At 57.4% G+C, this 21,376-nt stretch overlaps 1 protein-coding gene across 3 annotated transcripts in view; it reads left to right on the forward strand.

The window, feature by feature from the left end:
• Positions 1-5,263: 5,263 nt before the first annotated feature.
• CELSR1 (cadherin EGF LAG seven-pass G-type receptor 1) overlaps positions 5,264-21,376 on the forward strand; it is a 148,695-nt gene continuing 132,582 nt past the window's right edge. For all 3 annotated transcript variants that reach the window (XM_057555962.1, XM_028168244.2, XM_057555963.1), the window contains exon 1: positions 5,264-9,312. In XM_057555962.1, the coding sequence (XP_057411945.1) occupies positions 5,721-9,312 (3,592 nt within the window). In that variant the 5' untranslated portion in view covers positions 5,264-5,720. The remainder of the gene's footprint in view (positions 9,313-21,376) is intronic.

Raw genomic sequence — 21,376 nt, forward strand, 5'->3', positions numbered from 1 at the left:
CAGATACAAAAGGCCACGTATTGTGTGATTCCATTGATATGAAAAGTCTGGAACAGGCAGAACCATAGAGACAGAAAGTGGATTCGTGGTTGCCGGGGCCAGGGCCAAGGGGAGAAGGAGTGACGGCTAATGCATATGGGCTTCTTTCTAGGGTGATGAAAATGTTCTGGAATTTGTTAGTGGTGATGGTTGCACAACTTTGTGAATATGCTAAAAAGCACTGAGTTGTACATTTTAAAAAGAGGGAATTTGTAAAATATATCTCTTAAAAAAAAAAAAAAGAGGAATGTGAAGGAGAAAAATAATCAAGGTAAGACAATAGTGCTTCCCAGAATTGGCTTCGTGATAATGTTTGTGTGGGGAGGGGGGCAGGAAACAACAACGATGATGATGTCAGTAATAATGATAACAGAACAAGGATACCTACCACTGTGGACTCTGGTGAAATGCTGAATCTTCAGGTGGTGTCCGCATCCCCCTTTCCCATCCGCGCACGAAGCGGTCTCCCACTTAGCTCTGTTCCTGCCATTCGTGGCCTTTCTGGGTCCTTGGGAGACCTCTTCGGACCAGCCGCCTCCCCCAAATGCAGCACCTGTGCCTTCCAGGTGCTCAGGTACTGAGTGGACCTTCCTTGTCTGCCAGCTCAGGTCATTCTCTGGGGGCTGGTGACCAGACCCAGGACGAGAAGACGGAGTTTGTGTTCCAGCAACGCCCACTCCATGCCGTGTGCTCTGTGCCTCAGTTTGCCAAGTGTCCTACAGAGCTGGGCCCCCTCACCCTACAGAGTCCCAGGAGCACCGGGCAGTGTGCCTGGCCTACTCAGGGTCAGCAGGGCCTGCACACTGTCGGGCCTGTAGTGCCTACGTGTGCACGCACCGCCCAGAGCTTGGGCCTGTTGCCGTCTGTGAGCTTGGTGGGCATCTGTGCTGGGTAGGACAGAGACTGTGCTTGGCCACTAGAGGCCAGTGCAGCCTGAGGTGGGCCTGCCTCGGACTGGCTCAGTGTGTGTGGGGGGCCAGGGTAGAGGCGAGGCACCTTGTCTCCCGCCGTGCCCCCCTCCCCGGCTCCCCAGAGTTGCAGTGGCAGCTCGGACATGAGACCTGTGCCCATCACCTCCATGATCACAGCACTTCCAGTCAGTCTGGAGATTGGGACTCCAAGCCCTGCCCATGCCAGCTTCCAGAACCTTCCAGAACCTTCTCAGAGCTGAGGCCTGTTGGGGATGGACTGGGCATGGGCTGGTCAGGTGCTGGCCTCTCAGGGAGTACCTGCAGGACATGGGCTCCCTGAAGGGGCCTTCACCCAAGGTCCCCTGAGGCCACACACCCCAGGCTAAGGGCCTGGGAGCCCCAAAGAAACCCCAGCATTTGTATTTAGAGGCTCTGCAACTTCCAAGCAGAAAAACAATTCTCTTTTTTGTCCTAACGTTATCTGGGTCTTTCAGGGAAGCGCGAGTCCGTACAATGTGCTCCGTGAGGATCTAAATTCCCTCCATCCCCTTGCTTCCATCAACCTCTAATTAAGTCAAGGTCCTGCTTTTGTTCCATGCTTTAACTTTCACAGTTTTCCACAAGTCAAACCCCACCAAAGGTGAGGGGCACGGAGAGGAGGGGGAGTGATGAACACTGCTCCCAAGAGGGTTTTCCCTCTGAATTCGAAAAAAAAGGGCAAAGTGGGGCCCAGGCCTGGACTTGCTTTTCCGCTTTCACCAATAGGGTGTTTCTTTTAGCTCCTTCCTTGCTGTTTAAAGATTGGCCCAGGAATTTATTGTGTAAGGAACAGATTCCAGAATTCATGCGGGCTCTGGTTCAAGCCCCTGGCAAAAAAGCGTTTTGAGCTCCTTTTTAGAACATGTACAACACTAGAAACCCATAACTTCTGCCTTTTTTTTTTTTTTTTTAATTTTTTTGGCTGTGTTGGATCTTCATTGCTGTGCGCGGTCTTTCTCTAGTTGTGGCGAGCAGGGACTACTCTTTGTTGCAGTGCGCAGGCTTCTCATTGTCGTGGCTTTTCTTGTTGCGGAGCACGGGCTCTAGGCGCGTGGGCTTCAGTAGTTGTGGCACGCGGGCTCAGTAGTTGCGGCTCGTGGGCTCTAGAGCGCAGGCTCAGTAGTTGTGGTGCACGGGCTTAGTTGCTCCGTGGCATGTGGGATCTTCCCGGACCAGGGCTTGAACCCGCGTCCCCTGCACTGGCAGGCGGATTCTTAACCGCTGCGCCACCAGGGAAGCCCAACTTCTGCCTTTTAAAAAAAATTCTATTTTTATTTTTTAAAAGCATTCAGTTCACGTGAAACACCTCAGGGGTGCGTGCAAAATCTCAACACCAATTACGATTCACTGAGCCCGAGGAGGGCTGGCAGCCACTCCAGACGCACAAACAGTGGGAGAGGTGCGGCCTCTTTTTGCCAGCGGCTCTCAGGGGGACACAGGAGAGACTGCTGCGTCCATCCACCCCCAAGGGAGAAGGGCAGGTGAACAGGACACAGCCCCTCAGGTGGTGCTGGACAGGCCACCGCCATGTCGCACCCCTTCCTGTAGCCCCAGGCACGTGCCTTCCCCTCCTGGGCCTGGGATCACTTTCTACGAACAGTCTGGGTGGACAGGATCAGGGGCCAAGCACAGACCTCCCGGGAAACCGGATGAAAGCTACAGCCCCTACCTCTCCACAGGCACGGATGGTGCACACACCATTTAATTCACAATTTCAATCACATCCGTGGAGGCAGTGATGAAGCCCTGTGATCACGTGCTCCTTGACAGTGACACAACAGTAAAGGTTACCCACAGTAGGTCTGCACCTGAGCCGGGCCTGAACCAGCCTCTTTAGGCAAAAGATCTCGTTAATCCTCCAACAATGTTAGGAATCTAGACTCTTGTTATCTCCAGTTAGATGAGGAGTTAGGCCCTGGCGAAGCTTACACACCTAGATAGTGGCAGAATTGGAACTCGACCACGCTAAGACGCCAGCCACTTCAGATTCGTGATTTCTGTCCTGCTGAAGCAGCTGGATCGCCCTCAAATCACATCACAAGCTGCAGCCTGTTTTTAATTCCTTCCTCCTACCCCCCTCGAAAATTCTGGACCGTAGCATGCATATAGAAAAGCACATAAAGCATGCATGTAGAGTTCAATGTAAGATCGTAAAGCCAACACTTGGCCAACCCTCAGGTGTAGAAGCGGCTATGCCCCGCTCCCCAGCCCTCCTCCTGACCACACTCACATCATGTCCTTGCTTTTCTTAACCTTTTCCCTGTCTGCGTGCATTCTAAACAGTGTGGTGGAGCGGGCCTGCTTCTGACCTGTATCTGAATGGAACCATCATCTGTCTCTCAGCCTTTTGCTGGACATCCCGTTAGCAAGGTCTGTCCCTGTGTTCCTCTCCCAGCCCCTGAGACCAGGAAGTGGGTCCCTGCGATTCCCTTGCAGCGGGCAGGTGTCTTATTCCAGGAAAGCAAGCCCACACCCAAACTCATTCACTGCGTTTGAATTTTCAAAAACCAGCAAGAGCAGTGAAACAGAACCGTTTGTTGATTTAAACCCAACCCACCCTATTCAAAGTCCCTGTTGCGAAATAAGCACTCTAGGGGTTCTCCAGTGGGGGTCCCCCCCGGGGTACCCCCCCCAACGCCGCCGCCTCCCCTTCACTCCGGCTGGGAGCTTTCCACGGTGAGGCCGGGATGGGGAGGGTCCCCCCTGCCTTCCTGACCCTAAAACTCCTGCCCTCTGACCCTCCCCAGGAAGACGAAGGGCAGTCCGGGGAGGTCCTGGACAGCCACATTTAAGGGATGGACTTGCCCCTCCCCGCCAATCTCCCTACTGGGCTTGCCAGTGGAAACTCCCAGATTAAAAGTTTCCAAAGCAAATCTACCTTTTAGGTCAACAATAACGTCTTCAAATCTTTGCTAATGGGAAGAGAATGTTCATATTTGGCTTCAACCCCAAAACGTATTCAGCAACTTGCAACAATACTGGTCGAGTTTACTTACTGATTTATTTTTTTGTGCCCCAGTTCCACACCTATCTGCACTCAGCTCGGAAATGCGGCGGCCGCCCCCAGGTCAGAAAAACCTGCTCTGGAGACGATTGTGCGACATCTCCCACCCTAGCGCTGCTGGGACCGGGAGAGGCCTTGTCGAAGCAGAGTCTCCGCCCCGCTCCTCACCGCCCCCCGACCGCTGGGAGGCCGAGGGGCTAGAGTGGGTTCTAGCATCCAGAGCTCTACGGACGACAAGTGCATCTCCCCACCCGGCGGTGGCACAGTCCTAAAGCCCCGCCGGAGGAGGAGGGGTGTCTCACAGTACGAATCCCCCGCCCCCAGGCTGCGCCCCGCAAGAGGTGGGGCAGGTACCCACCCCCAATCTGTGCCCCGCAGGAGGCGTTGATGTGCATCTCAGTTCTAAAACTCCCTTCCCGCGCTGTTCCCCGCAGGAGACGGCGTGCTGTCTCGGAGTTCTAAGTTCCCCCTCCCCTCGGTTCCCCGCCCCACGCCGCCTCCCGGGCCCGCGCTCGCGGCCGCCGCGCTGCGGCAGTAGCCGAGGGGCCCCGGGGCTGGACCGCGCGACCGCGAACGGAGCGCTCAGGCTGGTCGCACGCGCGGGAGACGAGCTCGCCTCCGCCGTCCCCAACTCCGCCATCCCCAGCTCCAGTCCCAAGTGTCAACCCGGACTGTTTTTCTTTTCGATTAAAAGTTTCGTTTTAAACCCAGTGGGACCCGAATCCGGTTAGCTGCCTATAGAATTTCAAAGTCCAGGGAAGTTCTGTCGGGTAAAGCACTTCAGCCTCCGGCATTTTGCTGTAACTCTGTAAGCGCCCCCCAGCAGCCGCCGCGGGGAGACCCGACCCTCTCCCCGGAACCTCCGCACCCTTCCCTCTCCCCTCCCGGGTCCAACCCGCGCGGCGGCCGGGGCGGCGGTCTCCGCGGATCAGTGTTGCCGGGCTGGGGTGGGGAGCTTTGGCCGCGCCCAGCACCCGACGAGTGGAGCCACCGCCCCACTGGTAGTAGCCGCACCAGGCCCCCCAGCCCGCCTTTCCTGGCCTGGCTCCCTCGGCCCCGCCCCCCAGGGAGGCAGGGTGGGGAGGCCGCCCGGGAGTGAACCCGGCCCCCCGCCCCCGTCACCGCTGCGCCCCCGCGTCTCCATAGCGATTCTCCCGGCGCGCACCTCCGGGCCGGCCCCCCGCCCCCCCGGTTTGAACAATACGCGGCGGGGCCGGGGGCGGGGCCGGGCCTGGCCAGGGGCGGGGAGAGCGCGGGCGCTGGGGGCGCAAGCCGAGCGCACCGCCCAGGCAGCAGCCGGCCGCCGGGGTCTGAGCGGCGCGGTGCGGCCCAGCCCGCTCCGGGAGCGCAGCCCTCGCCCCGCTCCGGGCCCGCCCTGCTTCCCACGCCGCCCTGCCGAGCCAGCGCGGGAGCCACCTGGAGCCACCTAGAGCCGCCGCCGCCGCAGGTTGATGCGCGGCGCCCTCCCGGGACGCGCGGGGGAGCCATCTTGAAACCAACTTAGCAAACTTTCGCAAAGTGCTCTCGAAGTGGAAGCTGCGGGGGAGACCGGGAGCCCGGCCTCCGGTGTCCCCGCCAGGGCCCCCGGGGAGGCGGGGCGCGAGCCGCCCCGAGGGCCCGGCACAGGCCGCGCGGGAGCCGCCCCCCGGCCGCGCCGGGTGGATGCGGAGCCGCGCCGGGTGCATGGATTGTGCTCGGGCGCCCGGCTCGGGCTCGGGCTCCGGGCCATGGCGCCGCCGCCGCCGCCGCCTGTGCTGCCCGCGCTACTGCTCCTGGCTGCGGTCGCCGCCCTACCGGTGTTGGGGCTTCGAGCGGCCGCCTGGGAGCTGCGAGTGCCCGGCGGGGCCCGCGCCTTCGCCCTCGGGCCCGGCTGGACCTATGCGCTGGACGCGGCGCGCACGCCCCGGGCGCTGCGGGAGCTGCTGGACGTGAGCCGCGACGGGCGGCTGGCGGCGCGGCGGCGCGGGCCGGGCGCGGGGCTCCGGAGCTGCGCGCGCCTGGGGGGACGCCCGCTGCCGCTGCATGTCCGCCTGGCTGCCCGTAGCGCCCAGACGGCGCTGAGCCTCCGCCTGCGGGCACGCGCGCACGGTCCCGGTTGCAGCGCCCGGCCCCGGGGCGGACGGGCTCCCGGCGCGGAGCTGCGCGCGCGGGCTGTGCTCACGGTGCCTGACCCCGGCGCGGTGCTCTGCTTCCCCGGCCCCGGCGGCGGCGGGGCCACGCTGCACTCGGCGCTCGCGGCCCTGACCACGTTCCCCGCCTGCAGCTGCCCGCCGCGCGCCGGGTCCCGTTGCCCACGTCGTCCTGTCTGCCTGCCGCCTGGTGGCTCGGCCCGCCTGCGCCTGCTCTGTGCCCTGCGGCGCGCGGCCGGCACCATCCGGGTGGAGCTGGCGCTGGAGGCGGCCTCGGGGACACCCTCCCCATCGCTGTCGCCGCCAAGCCTGCCTCAGGTCGGGGCGGGGGCGGCGCGGCGGGCCCGGCGGGGTGCTGGCGGCAGCACTACCCCGCAGTTCCAGCTGCCGAGCTACCAGGTGTCGGTGCCCGAGAACGAGCCGGCGGGCACCGTGGTCATCGAGCTGCGCGCGCACGACCCGGACGAGGGCGAGGCGGGGCGCCTGAGCTACCAGATGGAGGCGCTGTTCGATGAGCGCTCCAATGGCTACTTCCTCATCGACTCCGACACGGGCTTGGTGAGCACCGCCCGCGCGCTGGACCGCGAGACCAAGGACACGCACGTACTCAAAGTGAGCGCTGTGGACCACGGCTCGCCACGGCGCTCGGCCGCCACCTACCTCACCGTCACAGTCAGCGACACCAACGACCACAGTCCGGTCTTCGAGCAGTCTGAGTACCGCGAGCGAGTGCGCGAGAACCTGGAGGTGGGCTACGAGGTTCTGACCATCCGCGCTACCGACGGCGACGCGCCCTCCAACGCCAATATGCGCTACCGGCTGCTGGAGGGCGCGGGTGGTGTCTTCGAGATCGACGAGCGCTCGGGCGTAGTGCGCACGCGGGCGGTGGTGGACCGGGAGGAAGAGGCCTCCTACCAGCTGCTGGTGGAGGCCAACGACCAGGGCCGCAACCCGGGCCCGCTCAGTGCCACTGCCACCGTGCACATCGTGGTGGAGGACGAGAACGACAACTACCCCCAGTTCAGCGAGAAGCGCTACGTGGTCCAGGTGCCCGAGGACGTGGCGGTCAACACGCCCGTGCTGCGCGTGCAGGCCACGGATCGGGACCAGGGCCAGAACGCGGCCATACACTACAGCATCATCAGCGGCAACCTGAAGGGGCAGTTCTACCTGCACTCGCTGAGCGGCAGCCTGGATGTGATCAACCCGCTGGACTTCGAGGCCATCCGCGAGTACACGCTGCGCATCAAGGCCCAGGACGGGGGCCGGCCGCCACTCATCAACTCCTCGGGGCTGGTCTCGGTGCAGGTGCTGGACGTGAACGACAACGCCCCCATATTTGTGAGCAGCCCTTTTCAGGCGGCCGTGCTGGAGAACGTGCCTCTGGGCCACTCGGTTCTGCACATCCAGGCAGTGGACGCGGACGCGGGTGAGAACGCGCGTCTGCGCTACCGCCTGGTGGACACCGCCTCGGCCTCCGTGGGCGGTGGCGGTGCTGGGCCCCAAGACCCCGCTTCGGCCGCGGACTTCCCTTTCCACATCCACAACAGCTCGGGCTGGATCACCGTGTGCGCGGAGCTGGACCGCGAGGAGGTGGAGCAGTATAGCTTCGGGGTGGAGGCGGTGGACCACGGTTCGCCGCCCATGAGCTCCTCCGCCAGCGTGTCCATCACGGTGCTAGACGTAAACGACAACGACCCCACGTTCACGCAGCCCGTGTACGAGCTGCGTTTGAACGAGGACGCAGCCGTGGGGAGCAGCGTGCTGACCCTGCGGGCCCTCGACCGGGATGCTAATAGTGTGATCACCTACCAGCTCACCGGCGGCAACACGCGGAACCGCTTCGCGCTCAGCAGCCAGAGCGGCGGTGGCCTCATCACGCTGGCGCTGCCGCTCGACTACAAGCAGGAACGGCAGTACGTGCTGGCGGTGACCGCCTCCGACGGCATGCGCGCGCACACCGCGCAGGTCTTCATCAACGTCACCGACGCCAACACCCACCGGCCGGTCTTCCAGAGCTCGCACTACACCGTGAGCGTCAGCGAGGAGCGGCCCGTGGGCACCTCCATCGCCACCATCAGCGCCACCGACGAGGACACCGGCGAGAACGCCCGCATCACCTACGTGCTGGAGGATCCGGTGCCGCAGTTCCGAATCGACCCCGACACCGGCACCATCTACACCATGACAGAGCTGGATTACGAGGACCAGGCCGCCTACACGCTGGCCATCACAGCCCGGGACAACGGTATCCCTCAGAAGTCCGACACCACCTCCCTGGAGATCCTCGTCCTGGACGCCAATGACAACGCACCGCGGTTCCTGCGGGATTTTTACCAGGGCTCCGTCTTCGAGGATGCTCCCCCGTCAACCAGCGTCCTCCAGGTCTCGGCCACGGATCGGGACTCAGGCCCCAATGGCCGCCTGCTGTACACCTTCCAGGGCGGGGACGATGGCGACGGGGACTTCTACATTGAGCCCACATCTGGCGTGATCCGCACCCAGCGCCGGCTGGACCGGGAGAACGTGGCCGTGTACGATCTTCGTGCCCTGGCCGTGGACCGGGGTAGCCCGGTGCCCCTTAGCGCCTCGGTGGAAATCCAGGTGACCGTCTTGGACATTAATGACAACCCTCCGGTGTTTGAGAGGGACGAGCTGGAGCTGTTTGTGGAGGAGAACAGCCCGGTGGGGTCCGTGGTGGCGAGGATTCAAGCTAGTGACCCCGACGAAGGCCCCAACGCCCAGATCATGTACCAGATTGTGGAAGGCAACGTGCCTGAGGTCTTCCAGCTTGATCTGCTGAGTGGGGACCTACGTGCCCTGGTCGAGCTGGACTTTGAGGTCCGGCGGGAGTACGTGCTCGTGGTGCAGGCCACGTCGGCCCCCCTGGTGAGCCGGGCCACGGTGCACATCCGCCTTCTGGACCAGAACGACAACCCGCCGGTGCTGCCGGACTTCCAGATCCTCTTCAACAACTATGTCACCAATAAGTCCAATAGCTTCCCCACTGGTGTGATTGGCCGCATCCCGGCCCACGACCCTGACCTCTCGGACAGCCTCAACTACACCTTCCTGCAGGGCAACGAGCTGCAGCTGCTGCTGCTGGACCCCGCCACGGGCGAGCTGCAGCTCAGCCACGACCTGAACAGCAACCGGCCGCTGGAGGCGCTCATGGAGGTGTCTGTTTCCGGTGAGTGGCCTTGGGGGCTCCGCGGGGCCACCTGGAGGGCTGCGGGCACCTGCCCCGAGCCCGCCCGGCTTGCCGGGGCGCAGTCAGGCCGGGCCCGGGTAGCTCCGGGGATTTGTGGCCTCCGGTTGGATGGTTGGATACCGCCAGCCCAGGGCGTGCTCCTCACCCAGGCCAAGAGGGTGAGAGGGGCACGACACTGCTGCCCTCAGCGTTTTTGCTGGGAGCAGGCCTGGGCTTCTTCAAGTTCAAGACCGGGGCTTCCTGGGCTTTTCTCAGAGGGTCTGGCTCCCGAGTTGTGCTCTAAAAACCTGGTCTCGGAGGTTATCTGAGCGTCTGGTTTGCTTGGTGATGCTTTGTAGTCAGCCACGTGCCTGTCTGGAAAGGTCAGAGGTCACTGGGTGCCCATGTGCCAATTAGTTCTTGGGTGGGACCGTTGGAAATTGCCGGATGGGTCCTTGAGTCGCCCTGCAAGACAGCTGGAGTTAGTTCCTTTCGTGTCTCTTTTCTGTCTCCTCCAGGTAGTAACAGTCGGGCTTATGTGTGCTCGCCTGTGTGGGAGCTCTTTGAAAGCGCAGCCTCGTTTGATCTTGGCTTCAGCTCCTGGACGTGCACTTGTAATTCGGATGTTACTTAGAGGCCTGCCTGGGCTGGTGGTGGAGCCAGTGTGGGAACCCTGCTGGCCCGCTCTGGGCTGGAGGGAGGATTCTCACCAGGCAGTCCGGGGTGGGTCCTCCATGCTGCTGACCTCCCTGTGGCAGGTGGAGCTGCGGGGCCAGAGAGGGGGACGAACAGGAGGACACAGAAGAGAGAGGGAAGGATTTGGCCGGGGCCGGTGGGGGGGGGATTGGGGAACAGTAAAGAGACCCCCCCAGTGGCTCCTGCAGGCAGGTGACCTTAATTAGGAGACCAAACTATCACCAAAAAAGGCTAGGATCTGTGGGTTGAGTCAATGTTTCAGATGAATTGTTTAAACAATAAATTATTACAATACAGCATACCCATGGGAGCCCTGGAAGAATTAAAAAGTTAATTTTCTGATTTATTTTGTTTCTGCATTTGGCTGTAATTCTTTATATATTAAGGATTGGGTAGCAAACAGGTTCCAGTTGTTTGCTTATAAAATCCGGAACTTAACAGGTCCAGTTTTGAGGCCATGCGATACTGCAACATTGATGTTGTGTCAGCCTAGTCTGTCTGTAGGTGAATATTGTGGGTTTTGTGAAGTTGTGAATGTGTGTAGAGAATACGGAATAGCCCTTTAAGGAGAATTGTCAACCAGGGTTATGGATTTTCCGAGCAGCAACAATTTAAAAAAAAGTCTCTTTCACAAATTTCCATTTGCATTTTCTCTTTCTTTTTTCCCCCGTACTGCTTTATCTGCTAGATAAAGCAGAGTGGATGGAAAATTTAGCCTATATAAAAATGACTTGGGGGGACTTACCTGGTGGTGCGGTGGTTAAGAATCCGCCTGCCAATGCAGGGGACACGGGTTTGATCCCTGGTCTGGGAAGATCCCACATGCCACGGAGCAACTAAGCCTGCGCGCCCCAACTACTGAGCCTGCGCTCTAGAGCCCGTGAGCCACTACTACTGAGCCCGAGAGCCACAACTACTGAGCCCAAGCACCTAGAGCCCATGCTCTGCACCAAGAGAAGCCCCCGCCTGCCTCAACTAGAGAAAGCCTGCGCGCAGCAACGAAGACCTAACACAGGCAAAAAAAAAAAAAAAAAAAAAAATGACTTGGCAACATCATAGGGTTTTGAATTTGCAGGGGATATGGTGCTTTAGTGGGAACGGGCGCACGCCGGGAGCAGGGATGTTTCGTGTGTCTGAAGCATCAGGAATGTGGCCCCCCCTACGATGGATGGATAAAGGGTTTAAGATGGATTTTGTTCAAAAGAGGTTAGTTACTGAGGGCCGTCTTGCCTACCGGGTGGAACCACAGCCAGGACCACAGTTGAAGGTGGGTTGGGTGCTCCATGCTATGCTGTAATTGTCCCAGTGATCCAGTTTGGGCTTCCAGTCCTTGTGACGTACCCTCGTGTCAGTCAGGCACTGGGGCCTCATGTCCACCCTCCCAGATGATGATGATCACCTTGTACTGGGTTCTGCCTGGATATCAAGCAGTTTTGTAAACTCTTTTACCTACACCATCACTTATTCCTCTGGTGCCTGGGAAGTGAGTGGCATTAGGCGGCTGCCCATTACACAGATGAAGAGACTGAGGCTCAGAGGGGTTACGTCACTTCCTCAGGGTCACATAGCCGGCAAGCAGGAGCACCAGGCATCCAACCCAGATGTAAGCAAAACAAGCCGGCTCTTCGCACTCCCCTCTCTTACCTGAGAGAAAATTTTTGTTTTGTTTTTGTTTTTTTAAAATTGAATTTCATTTTAGTTACTTTTTTTTAATATAAATTTATTTATTTATTTATTTATTTTTGGCTGCATTGGGTCTTCGTTGCTGCGGGCGGGCTTTCTCTAGCTGTGGTGAGCCGGGGCTACTCTTCGTTGCGGTGCATGGGCTTCTCATTGCGGTGGCTTATCTTGTTGCGGAGCGTGGGTTCTAGGTGCGTGGGCTTCACTAGTTGTGGCACGTGGGCTCAGTAGTTGTGGTGCACGGGCTTAGTTGCTCTGCGGCATGTGGGATCTTCCCGGGCCAGGGATCGAACCCATGTCCCATGCATTGGCAGGCGGATTCTTAACGACTGCACCACCAGGGAAGTCCCAAGAGAAAAGTTTTGAGGAATTAGTTGCTAAGCTGAATTGCTTCAGGGCCGAATCCTTGCCCTGGTTTAAGTAGGCACCTTGGGATCCTATACAACCCTCTGACCATTTGACGACTATTTAATGCTTCAAAGAAAAAAATATTATAAACTATAAAATATGTAATTCCCAACAGCAAAGCTGTGTGTAGAAACAGAACAAAACAAAAAGATCAGCCTTTGAATTAACCAGACTTGGAGTCTTAGGTTTTTTAAAGGAAACAATGGGGAAAGCTGTGGTTTCAAACTCACAAGCTATTTTCAGTGAAGTGTGATTGGCTTCCCCGGGTTTACAGCCATACCCTATGGCCTCTAGCACATTATTACCGCCCTCGAGGTGCTGTAAAGAAGAGCCCATGGGTCTTCCCTGGTGGCGCAGTGGTTAAGAATCCTCCTGCCAATGCAGGGGACACGGATTCAAGCCCTAGTCCAGGAAGATCCCACATGCCGCAGAGCAACTAAGCCCATGTGCCACAACTACTGAAGCCCGTGCGCCTAGAGCCCGTGCTCCGCAACAAGAAAAGCGACCGCAGTGAGAAGCCTGCGCACCGCAACGAACAGTAGCCCCTGCTCGCCGCAACTAGAGAAAGCCCGTGCGCAGCAACAAAGACCCAACGCAGCCAAAAATAAATAAATAAAATAAATAAATAAATGAAAAAGAAGAAGAGCCCAGTTGTACACTAGGTTTTGTGGAAGCCATGCCAGGAAGGGCTGGGTGCTTCCAGAAGTGGAGCCGCTGGGAAGGTGCACAGGATTGCGGGGACCGGGGGTGGGGGGTGGGGTCGGGGAGGGGGATGGGGTATGTGGTACCCAAGATGGACACGCTTGGGAGGAGGGCAGCTCCTTTTGCCTGGATGGGGGAGTTAGTACAATCTTTGGACTGGGAGCAGATAGTGTTGATGGTTTTATGTGGCCCACCAAGGACAAAACACTGAAAATTTTCTGAATTCTGAGTATAGTCACATTCAAATTGCTCCCGTTTTTAGATAACTTCCAGTGATACATGGTGTTTGTTTTATATGTGATAGTTTTTTTTTTTTAATTTTTAAAATTTATTTTTGGTTGTATTGGGTCTTTGTTGCTATGCACGGGCTTTCTCTAGTTGTGTTGAGCGGGGACTACTTTTCGTTGTGGTGCGTGGGCTTCTCCTTGCGGTGGCTTCTCTTGTTGCGGAGCACAGACTCTAGGTGCACGGGCTTCAGTAGTTGTGGCACGTAGGCTCAGTAGTTGTGGCTCACAGGCTCTAGAGTGCAGGCTCAGTAGCTGTGGCTCACGGGTTTAGTTGCTCCGGGGCATGTGGGATCTCCCCGGTCTAGGGCTCGAACCTGTGTCCCCTGCATTGGCGGGCGGATTCTTAACCACTGCACCACCAGGGAAGTCCCTATATGTGACAGGTTTTTTTTTGTTTTTAAATTTTTTTTTTTAATAAATTTATTTATTTATATTTGGCTGTTTTGGGTCTTTGTTGCTGCGCGCGGGCTTTGTCTAGTTGCCGCGAGCGGGGGCTACTCTTCGTTGTGATAGCACTGGCTTCTCATTGTGGTGGCTTCTCTCGTTGCGGAGCGCAGGCTCTAGGCGCGCAGGCTCAGGAGTTGTGGCGCATGGACTTAGTTGCTCTTAGTTGCTCTGCGGCATGTGGGATCTTCCCGGACCAGGGCTCGAACCCGTTTGTTTCCCCTGCATTGGCAGGCGGATTCTTAACCACTGTGCCACCAGGGAAGTCCTATGTGACAGTTTTTGAATGAGATTTAAAATTTTACGATAGGGGCTTTTGTACTCCGAATGTTTATAAGAGCCGTGTTTGCGTTTTAGAAAGCAGCGTGGCTAATAACCCAAGGGGACTGTCGCGTGTGGAGTCCCTTAGGTAGTTTTTCTAGATGTAGGTCATTTAGTAACACAGACATTTTAAATTCAACTTGAACATGTGTGTCCCTGTGGGTGTCCAGCTGTGAGCTGCACATCATGGAACGCGGCATTTGGTGGAAAATGACCTTGTGCTTGTGGGCATGTGGGCCAGTGGGGGTGGGAAAAGTAGCATTTTGCGGGGTAAAAATGATTGGGCCATGAGTCATTCAGACGTGTCAGAAAATACTGAAAGTCGTGAAATAACAAGATTGAATAACCTTTATCCGTTTACTCTGGTGGGGACTTGATGGGATAAAGCCGTCCAGGCTTGATAAAGTTTTAAAAAGTGTTTGCCGAGTTAAATACAGGATATCGTAGGGACTCTGATGGCCAACAAGGAAATAGGGAGATGGGCATTGTACCAGGCAGCGTCTGGAGGCAAGCATTATGTTTCTTTTCTGAATCTTACCATGTGGAAAAGGATCAGACCAGCTTAAACCACGTCAGTTGTCGAGCTGGATTCTCCAGTAACGTAACTTGCCCCGGAAGAGTTAGGTACTTTGGGAAGCTAGTTAACCGTCTCAGGGCTACAGTATCTGGAGGTAGTCACTTGCTAATATACTTTCAGAAACAGTGGCTCAGAAACAAGGGGGTGTTTATTTGTTTATCGAGCGCCTACTATGTGCCGGGCCTACTGTGTGCCAGGCCCTGGAGAGGGAGGTTGGGTGGAGACAGTCGATAAACAGGGAAGTGAATTCAAGGGGAGGGTGGGCTGGGGACTCCCCCGTGCCCAGGTGAGTGTGCTATGCCTTCCCAGTGGGGGGCTGGGCATGGCTGAATCCCCTCCCCCCCCCAGCTGAGCTGCTGATGGGGGTGGGTGGACAGAGGGGATTTGGGAGGTTAGCTGGTGAGATGTGGAGGTGAGGGTGGGGTCGGTCAGCCCACGTGCTCCTCGCGCTGGGACCCTCCCCCACGACCCCCGCGCCCCGACCCCGTGCTACCTGTCTGCTCCTGCAGCAGATGCATCAGTGGAAGGTATTGTCTCATCGAGGAGCACACCAGGGCCCCCAGAGGCTCGACCCCGCATCCTGGGCGCCCAGCTTGTGGTGGCCGCTTTGGGATTTGAACCCGGGACGGCGGCTCCTGAGCTGTGTTCTCTCAGGCTGTGCTTTGGGGAACATGCAGATGAAGATGGGGAGAGCAGGTGCCTGCACCAGGGGAGGGCCCTGAGGCCCCTTTGGACCCCGTGCAGCTGGGCACCTGTGACCTTGTCGTGACGACGGTTGGATGCACAGGTCTGGGCAGGAGAGACCAGCTGGGGCCACAGCCAGAGGTGGTGAGCATGGCCTCCGCGGTGACAGAGAGGACCATCATGGCCGCGGGGGTGGAGGGCACTCGGGCAGAGGACCCCCATGATGGGGACATGGGTCAGGTGCAGCCTGGGGGGGGCCCAGGAAGGCTGGACCTGCCTGAGAACTGGAGCCGGAATACCCACCTGCAGGAGGAAAAAACCAAGGGTCCGAGGCCCTGGGGGCTGAGGGAGTGTGAGGGCCTGAAGGGGGTCACCAGTGGCTGATGGCTTTTGGTGTTCAGGGAGCCTCAGGACAGAGGTGTGACTTGGGTTAGCCCAGGGGGGGTCCTTGATGGTCTCCATGAGAGCCGGGGTGTTGGGGGGCTTGGGGAGCAGAGGACTGGGTGACCGGGTGTGGGGGAGACTCAGAGGGAAGGTGCGATGGCCATGGGGACCCAGGCAGAGTTGACAGTCGAGAGGAGTTGACCAGCTAACGGGCACAACCGTCCTGGCCCGTCCTGCAGTGCTGCCTGCTTGCGCAGGTGTTCATCTGTCACAGGCGCTGGCACCTCGGGGGGGGCACTGGACTCGGGGGATAAGCCTCAGTGGCAGTTAGGGGCCTGCTGTGGCCGAGCTGAGTGTCGATGGGGCTGTAGGAGTCGGGGCGGGGACGGCGGCGTCTGCTTCTCTTTGAGCCACGGGACCCCTGATGCGGGAGCAGGAGGGCAGGGGAGGATGGGCAGGGGCTGAAGGGCACAGGTGACCTGGACTCACAAGGACCCAGCTTTCCCCATCTCAGCGCTGGCTACCTGGTGACCTGAGGTCTCCATCTGTCCCCACGTACCAATGAGGGTGACAGAGAGACTGTTTTTTTTAAATCTGGGAAAAGTTGCAGCCACATGAGCCCTTCGGAAGGAGGGGTGGCGCTGATATCATACCTGGAAAAGTGACTGGTGTTGGTGATGCCACAAGTCTGTCCAGAACCTGGTGTCACCGTTGAAAGTCCACTTTGGTCTGGGCTGATGCACGCGCCTGTCCGTTTGGACACCTGAGAGCAGAAACCTGTTAAGGAACCAGGTGGGTGGGAGGGTGGGTGCCAGGGCCCTGGTAGCAGAGGCTGTGCCCCCGGGGCATGTAGTCTGGCTGGGCCGCCGGCACTTGGATGCAGACAGAAGCAGATTTTATCAAGTGGGGCAGAGAGTGCAGAAAATATTCTGAAGGCTGGCTTGATTCTTTTCAACTCACAGCCTTGGGGGAAAATAGTTTTCGGTTTTTTCTTCTTCTCTAACCTGAACACGTAGGTTCTTATAAAAGCCCTCCTTGGATATTGGGTGGAGGAGGGATAGTAAATAACCCTCTTCCTTTTTGCATGTTTGTTTTGGAAGGGTAACCGGGGTAACTCGGGTTAGGGACCCAGGTTGTGGTGGACAGAGGGAAGTAGCCTTTCGTTCTTGGGGACAACGGGCCCCCCTCTGCTTTGCCCTGTGGGCCTGAGGCTCGGCACACAGTAGATGCTCAGCAAATCTGTGGATTATTTATGGAATGATCCAGAGGGGTCCGGGGGGAGGGGCCACGTGCCGAGGCCAAGGGCGGCTCCTCCTCTTCTGCCTTCACTTAGAGGACAGATGGGGGGGGAGGGGGCCTGTGCAGAGGACAAGCCACTCTCAGTTCCTTCCATGCTTGGCTGGGGGCTTGGCCCCGGGTGGAAAGAATGGGCTGTTTTAGGAGAACTCCAATGGCTGGATTCTGCTTTTGCTTCAGGTAAGAACTTGTGGCTACCTGGCTAATCAAGCACCTTTTTGGGCGTGAACATTCCGAAGCTGGGAAAAGCCCAGCAGGAGGCTTTATCATTTTCATCACTCTGTTGAGTGTCTCTTGATGTCCTGGATAAAGGCCATGGTTTTTTCTTAAACACACAGGCACGCACATGTACACATATACACACGTACACACATACACACGTACACACATACACATGTACGCGTGTCTACACGTGAACACACACATGATTTAAACAACTACTTTAAAGGCAAACTATGTAGAATAACCTTTCCTTCCACCCACCGCACTACTGGGTTTTAACCTTTGCCGTCGTGGTGGAGGGCACATGGGCCAACACCGGGGGTCCCTCGGAGCTGGGGGCCTTGTGCAGGGGTTTGGGAACGCACGGAGGATGGGGGACCCCGTGGAAGGGGCACTGTGCTAGCCCTTGGCCGGCGGACGCCACCATGTCAGAGCCACAGTGCCTGGGAGGTCGGCGGCTGAGGCTGCAGGGATTGGCCTTGTGAGCACCTTTCCATGTGCTTTTCCGTTGGAGCTGCCGGTGCAGGTGAACTTCAGGTGAACAGGTGAGCTGGTGTCCTTTCTCCATGAATCTTGTGGACGAGGTGACAGTCCTTCCATTTTCTAGGCAGGAACCTGAGATGCGCTGCCCCGCCCCTCACCTTTCGTCATGTTTCCTGAAAGGGTGGACACTTCTGGGTCTCCGAATGCCTTGTGCTGGCTCTGGGGAGCTGGGGGGTTATGGCCCCCCTCCCTGGCAGTGCCCCCCAGCCCCCCTCCTCCTCTTTGCTGTGGCTTCATGGTCAGGGGTCGGGGCCTGGCCCTCGAGGACCAGGAGGCCCACGGTGCAGGAGGCTGGCCTCAGAGCCGGATGGGGCGTCTGGGCTGGTCACATGAGAGCACGGTCACCACGCTGTTCTGGCTTGTGTGCCTGGGCTCTGCCTGCGTCATCTCACTGGGATCTCAGAGAATCCTCATTTCACAGCGGAGAGACTGAGGCCGGCGAGCTGGTCGTGGTGGGGAGGGCCAGGCCCAGACCCTGGTGTCTGAGTGCTCTAACCACTGTGGTGACCACCCCCTTCAATCCCCACCTTCGGCCAATGGCTGAGCCCTGGAAGGGGGAGCCCAGGTTTGGGGATTCTGAGGATGGAAGCTCGGTGAGAGTGACCACATTGCCCAGAACAGGAGGGCTGAGGGTCACGTGTGCATCAGGCCTGATTCCACGGGAGCAACTCGGCCCTTCCCCCCTCCCTCGGATGAGCAGGGTGGGGAAGCAGGGGGTCCTGGGGAGCTGTGCCCGAGTCTCTATGGGGTCTTCTGTGGTGGAGCTGTGTCATAGGAGAGTGTGGCGTGCAGGACCGGTGTGCACCAGGTGCAGGGAGGAACCAGAGCCAGTGCAGGGGTCAGAGCCACAGGCAGGGGAGGTGGGCGCCGATGGGGAGCCCACACAGAGCAGCTGTCCGATGTGCCCTCGGGGGGCGTTCCGGCTGCAAGAGCCCAGGTTCTGCTGGCCGGGGAGCCCCTGCCAGCCTTCCCTCTTTCCCTCCCTCTCTCCCTCCATCTGTCAATCAAGAGTTTTCTCTCATTTCTTATAATGTGTTTTTACTGCTGGTTCCGTAGCTTTCCTATCTTTTTAGGAGTTTTAAAACACCTACTCTAAATTATACTTCGTTAAGGTAGACTAACAGCAAGTAGTGTAAATAAAGTCGTATGCTCTGTAAGCATTTGGAGATAAGAGCTTTCTTGCCAGGCAATACACTTTTATCAGTGAGTTGGGTTTTTTTTTTTTTTTTTTTGGCCGCTCCTTGTGGCTTGCGGGATCTTAGTTCCCTGACCAGGTATCAAACCCTTGCCCCTTGTGGTGGAAGCGCAGAGTCCTAACCACTGGACCACCAGGGAGGTCCCTGTGAGTTGATTGTTGCAGGACCATTTCCATAGAGTGAAGTAGTTCAGCTGCTCTGCAGCCCTGCATTGGAAAAGGCCAAGTGCGGCCACCATCCCAGCAGCTGTCCTTCTGTGTTGTGACCCATCTCCAGTATTGGGGGGAGCATGAGGGAGGTTTCACTGGCGAGGAAGCCCGGGTGGCATGCCCTCGTGCTGACTGCTGACACTGGTCCGGGTGGCCCTCTCTGGGCCTTGGTGCCCCCATTGAAATGGGGGTGGGGGTGGGGTCATTGCCCAGGACCCTCCTCTCGACTCCTACCCTGTATCATTCTGTAAGTGAAGGGTCCAGCCTGGGCCGTGACTTGGGAAACCTTTTTCTTGCCATGTACTGTGCAGGTGCTGAGAAATGATCGCGTTTAAAAGCTGTTATGAACTGCTTTCATATCCAGTATCTGATAAGGGAATACTATCCAGAACATGTAAAGAACTCCTGCAACTCAACAGCAGAGAAACAGACAACCAGATTAAACAATGGGCAAAGGACATGATAGACATTTCTCCCAAGAAGAGAGCCAGATGGTCAACAGGCAAAAGATGCTCAACACCACTGATCATTAGGAAAATGCAAATCAGAGCCACAGTGGGACACCACCTCAGACCTTTAGGATGGCCATTATGAAAACAAAACAAAGGAGAAAATAGCAAGTGTTGGCAAGGGTGTGGAGAAATCGGAACCCTTGTGCACTATTGGGAATGTAAAATGGTGCAGCTGCTGTGGAAAACAGTGTGGTGGTTCCTCAAAAAGTTAAACATAGAATTGCCATAGGATCCAGGAATTCCGCTTCTGGACATACACCCCAAAGAAGTAAAAGCAGGGACTTAAACAGATATTGGCACACCCATGTTCATAGCAGCACGATTCACAATAGCCAAAGGTGGAAGCAACCCAAGTGTCCATTGGTGGATGAACGGATGAGCAAAAGTGGTCTCTACATACCACGGAATATCGTTCAGCCTTAAGAAGGAAGGAAGTTCTGACACAGGCTAACCACGTGGATGGACCTTGAGGGCGTTGTGCTCATTGAAAGAAGCCAGACATAAAAGGACGAATAATGTAGGATTACTTGAGGTTGCTGGGGTAGTCAAATTCGTAGAGTTAAAAAGTAGAATGGACGTTACCAGGGCTGGGGAAGAGGGAATGGGGGTGGGGGTTGTTTGATGGGTATATAGTTTGATGGGTATAAAGTTTCAGTTTTGCTAGATGAAAAGAGCTCTGGAGATGGATGGTGGTGATGGTTGCACAGTAACGTATTTAATGCCACTGAGCTGTACACTTAAAAATGACTACAGTGTTAAACTTTACGTACATTTTACCACAATTAAAAAAACGCCAACAAAGCAAAACTGTTCCGGCCACTCAGGTTCTGGTCAAGTGGAAGCAGGTGCCTTTGCCTTGTGGTTTTCCCGCCCCGAGACCTGCGCCCTGCTCCCTTTTGTCTTGTCCTGGGTTGTGATGGCATCCAGGCCCCTTCTGCAGAGCCCGGGTGTCTCATTCTTTGTGTTTCTGAGCTCAACCTGTGGCTTGACAGCGTTCACAGCAAAAGGGGCAGGTACGTTAATATAAATTTTGGGTCTGGTACCTGAGTAAAGTCTCGTTGGTGTTTAACTGTATATTAGAAGCTGCAAAGATGAACATGTACCTTGCCTTTAAGGCCCAGGGTGAGAAGAAGGGTCCTCGGATCCCTGGGTGCCCGGGTGTCCCCAGGGCCTTGCAGCCCAGCCTGGGGAAGGAGGTTGGCTCGGGGTTGGGGATCCAGACCTGAGGCCAGTGCCTCCAGCTGGTCCCACGGCTGCACGGGAGGAGGCCAGCGGGGGGCGGGGACACTGCTGCCCCGCCCGCATGCGAGGCGGGTTCCGCTCTCCCCAGCCCCACCCTGTCATTTGGCCCCTCCCCCGATCAGGACCAAGTCTCGGGTTCAGTACAACTCGGCACATGTGCCGGTCCACGCGTATCTTTGTTGGCATTTTGACACGTGTAAGCAATTAGGTATGATCTTTCCTTTTGTATTTTTATTGAGGTGACATTCACATAACATAAACCATTTCAAAGTGGACAATTCAGTGGCATTTGGTACATTCACAGTGATGTGCAACCACCACCTGTCTCTTTCTAAACGGTTTTTGTCACCTCCAGAGGAAACCCCATACCCATTAGGGTCACTCCCCCTCCCCTCACCTCCCAGCCCCTGGGAAGCCCAGTTGTGTGGTCAAGGGTCAGCCAAAGCCCTTGCCCCCCCCAGGGTCTGGGCCGGGGCAGAGATTCTGGCGGCGTCTTGGGGTTGCTTTGGGCCATCCTGTGTGAGATCCCCACTGGGCACTTCTGCTGCCTCTTGGTTCCCTCTGGAGCTTTGCCTGGGCTGCGCACAGAGGATTTGAGTTGTGGGTTCCTTACCCCGCCCAGCCCTCTCTCTGCACCTTCTGTAAAGTTCTGCTTCACTCA

The sequence above is a fragment of the Balaenoptera acutorostrata genome, chromosome 11 (assembly GCF_949987535.1).
Source record: "Balaenoptera acutorostrata chromosome 11, mBalAcu1.1, whole genome shotgun sequence".
Classification (NCBI taxonomy): domain Eukaryota; kingdom Metazoa; phylum Chordata; class Mammalia; order Artiodactyla; family Balaenopteridae; genus Balaenoptera; species Balaenoptera acutorostrata.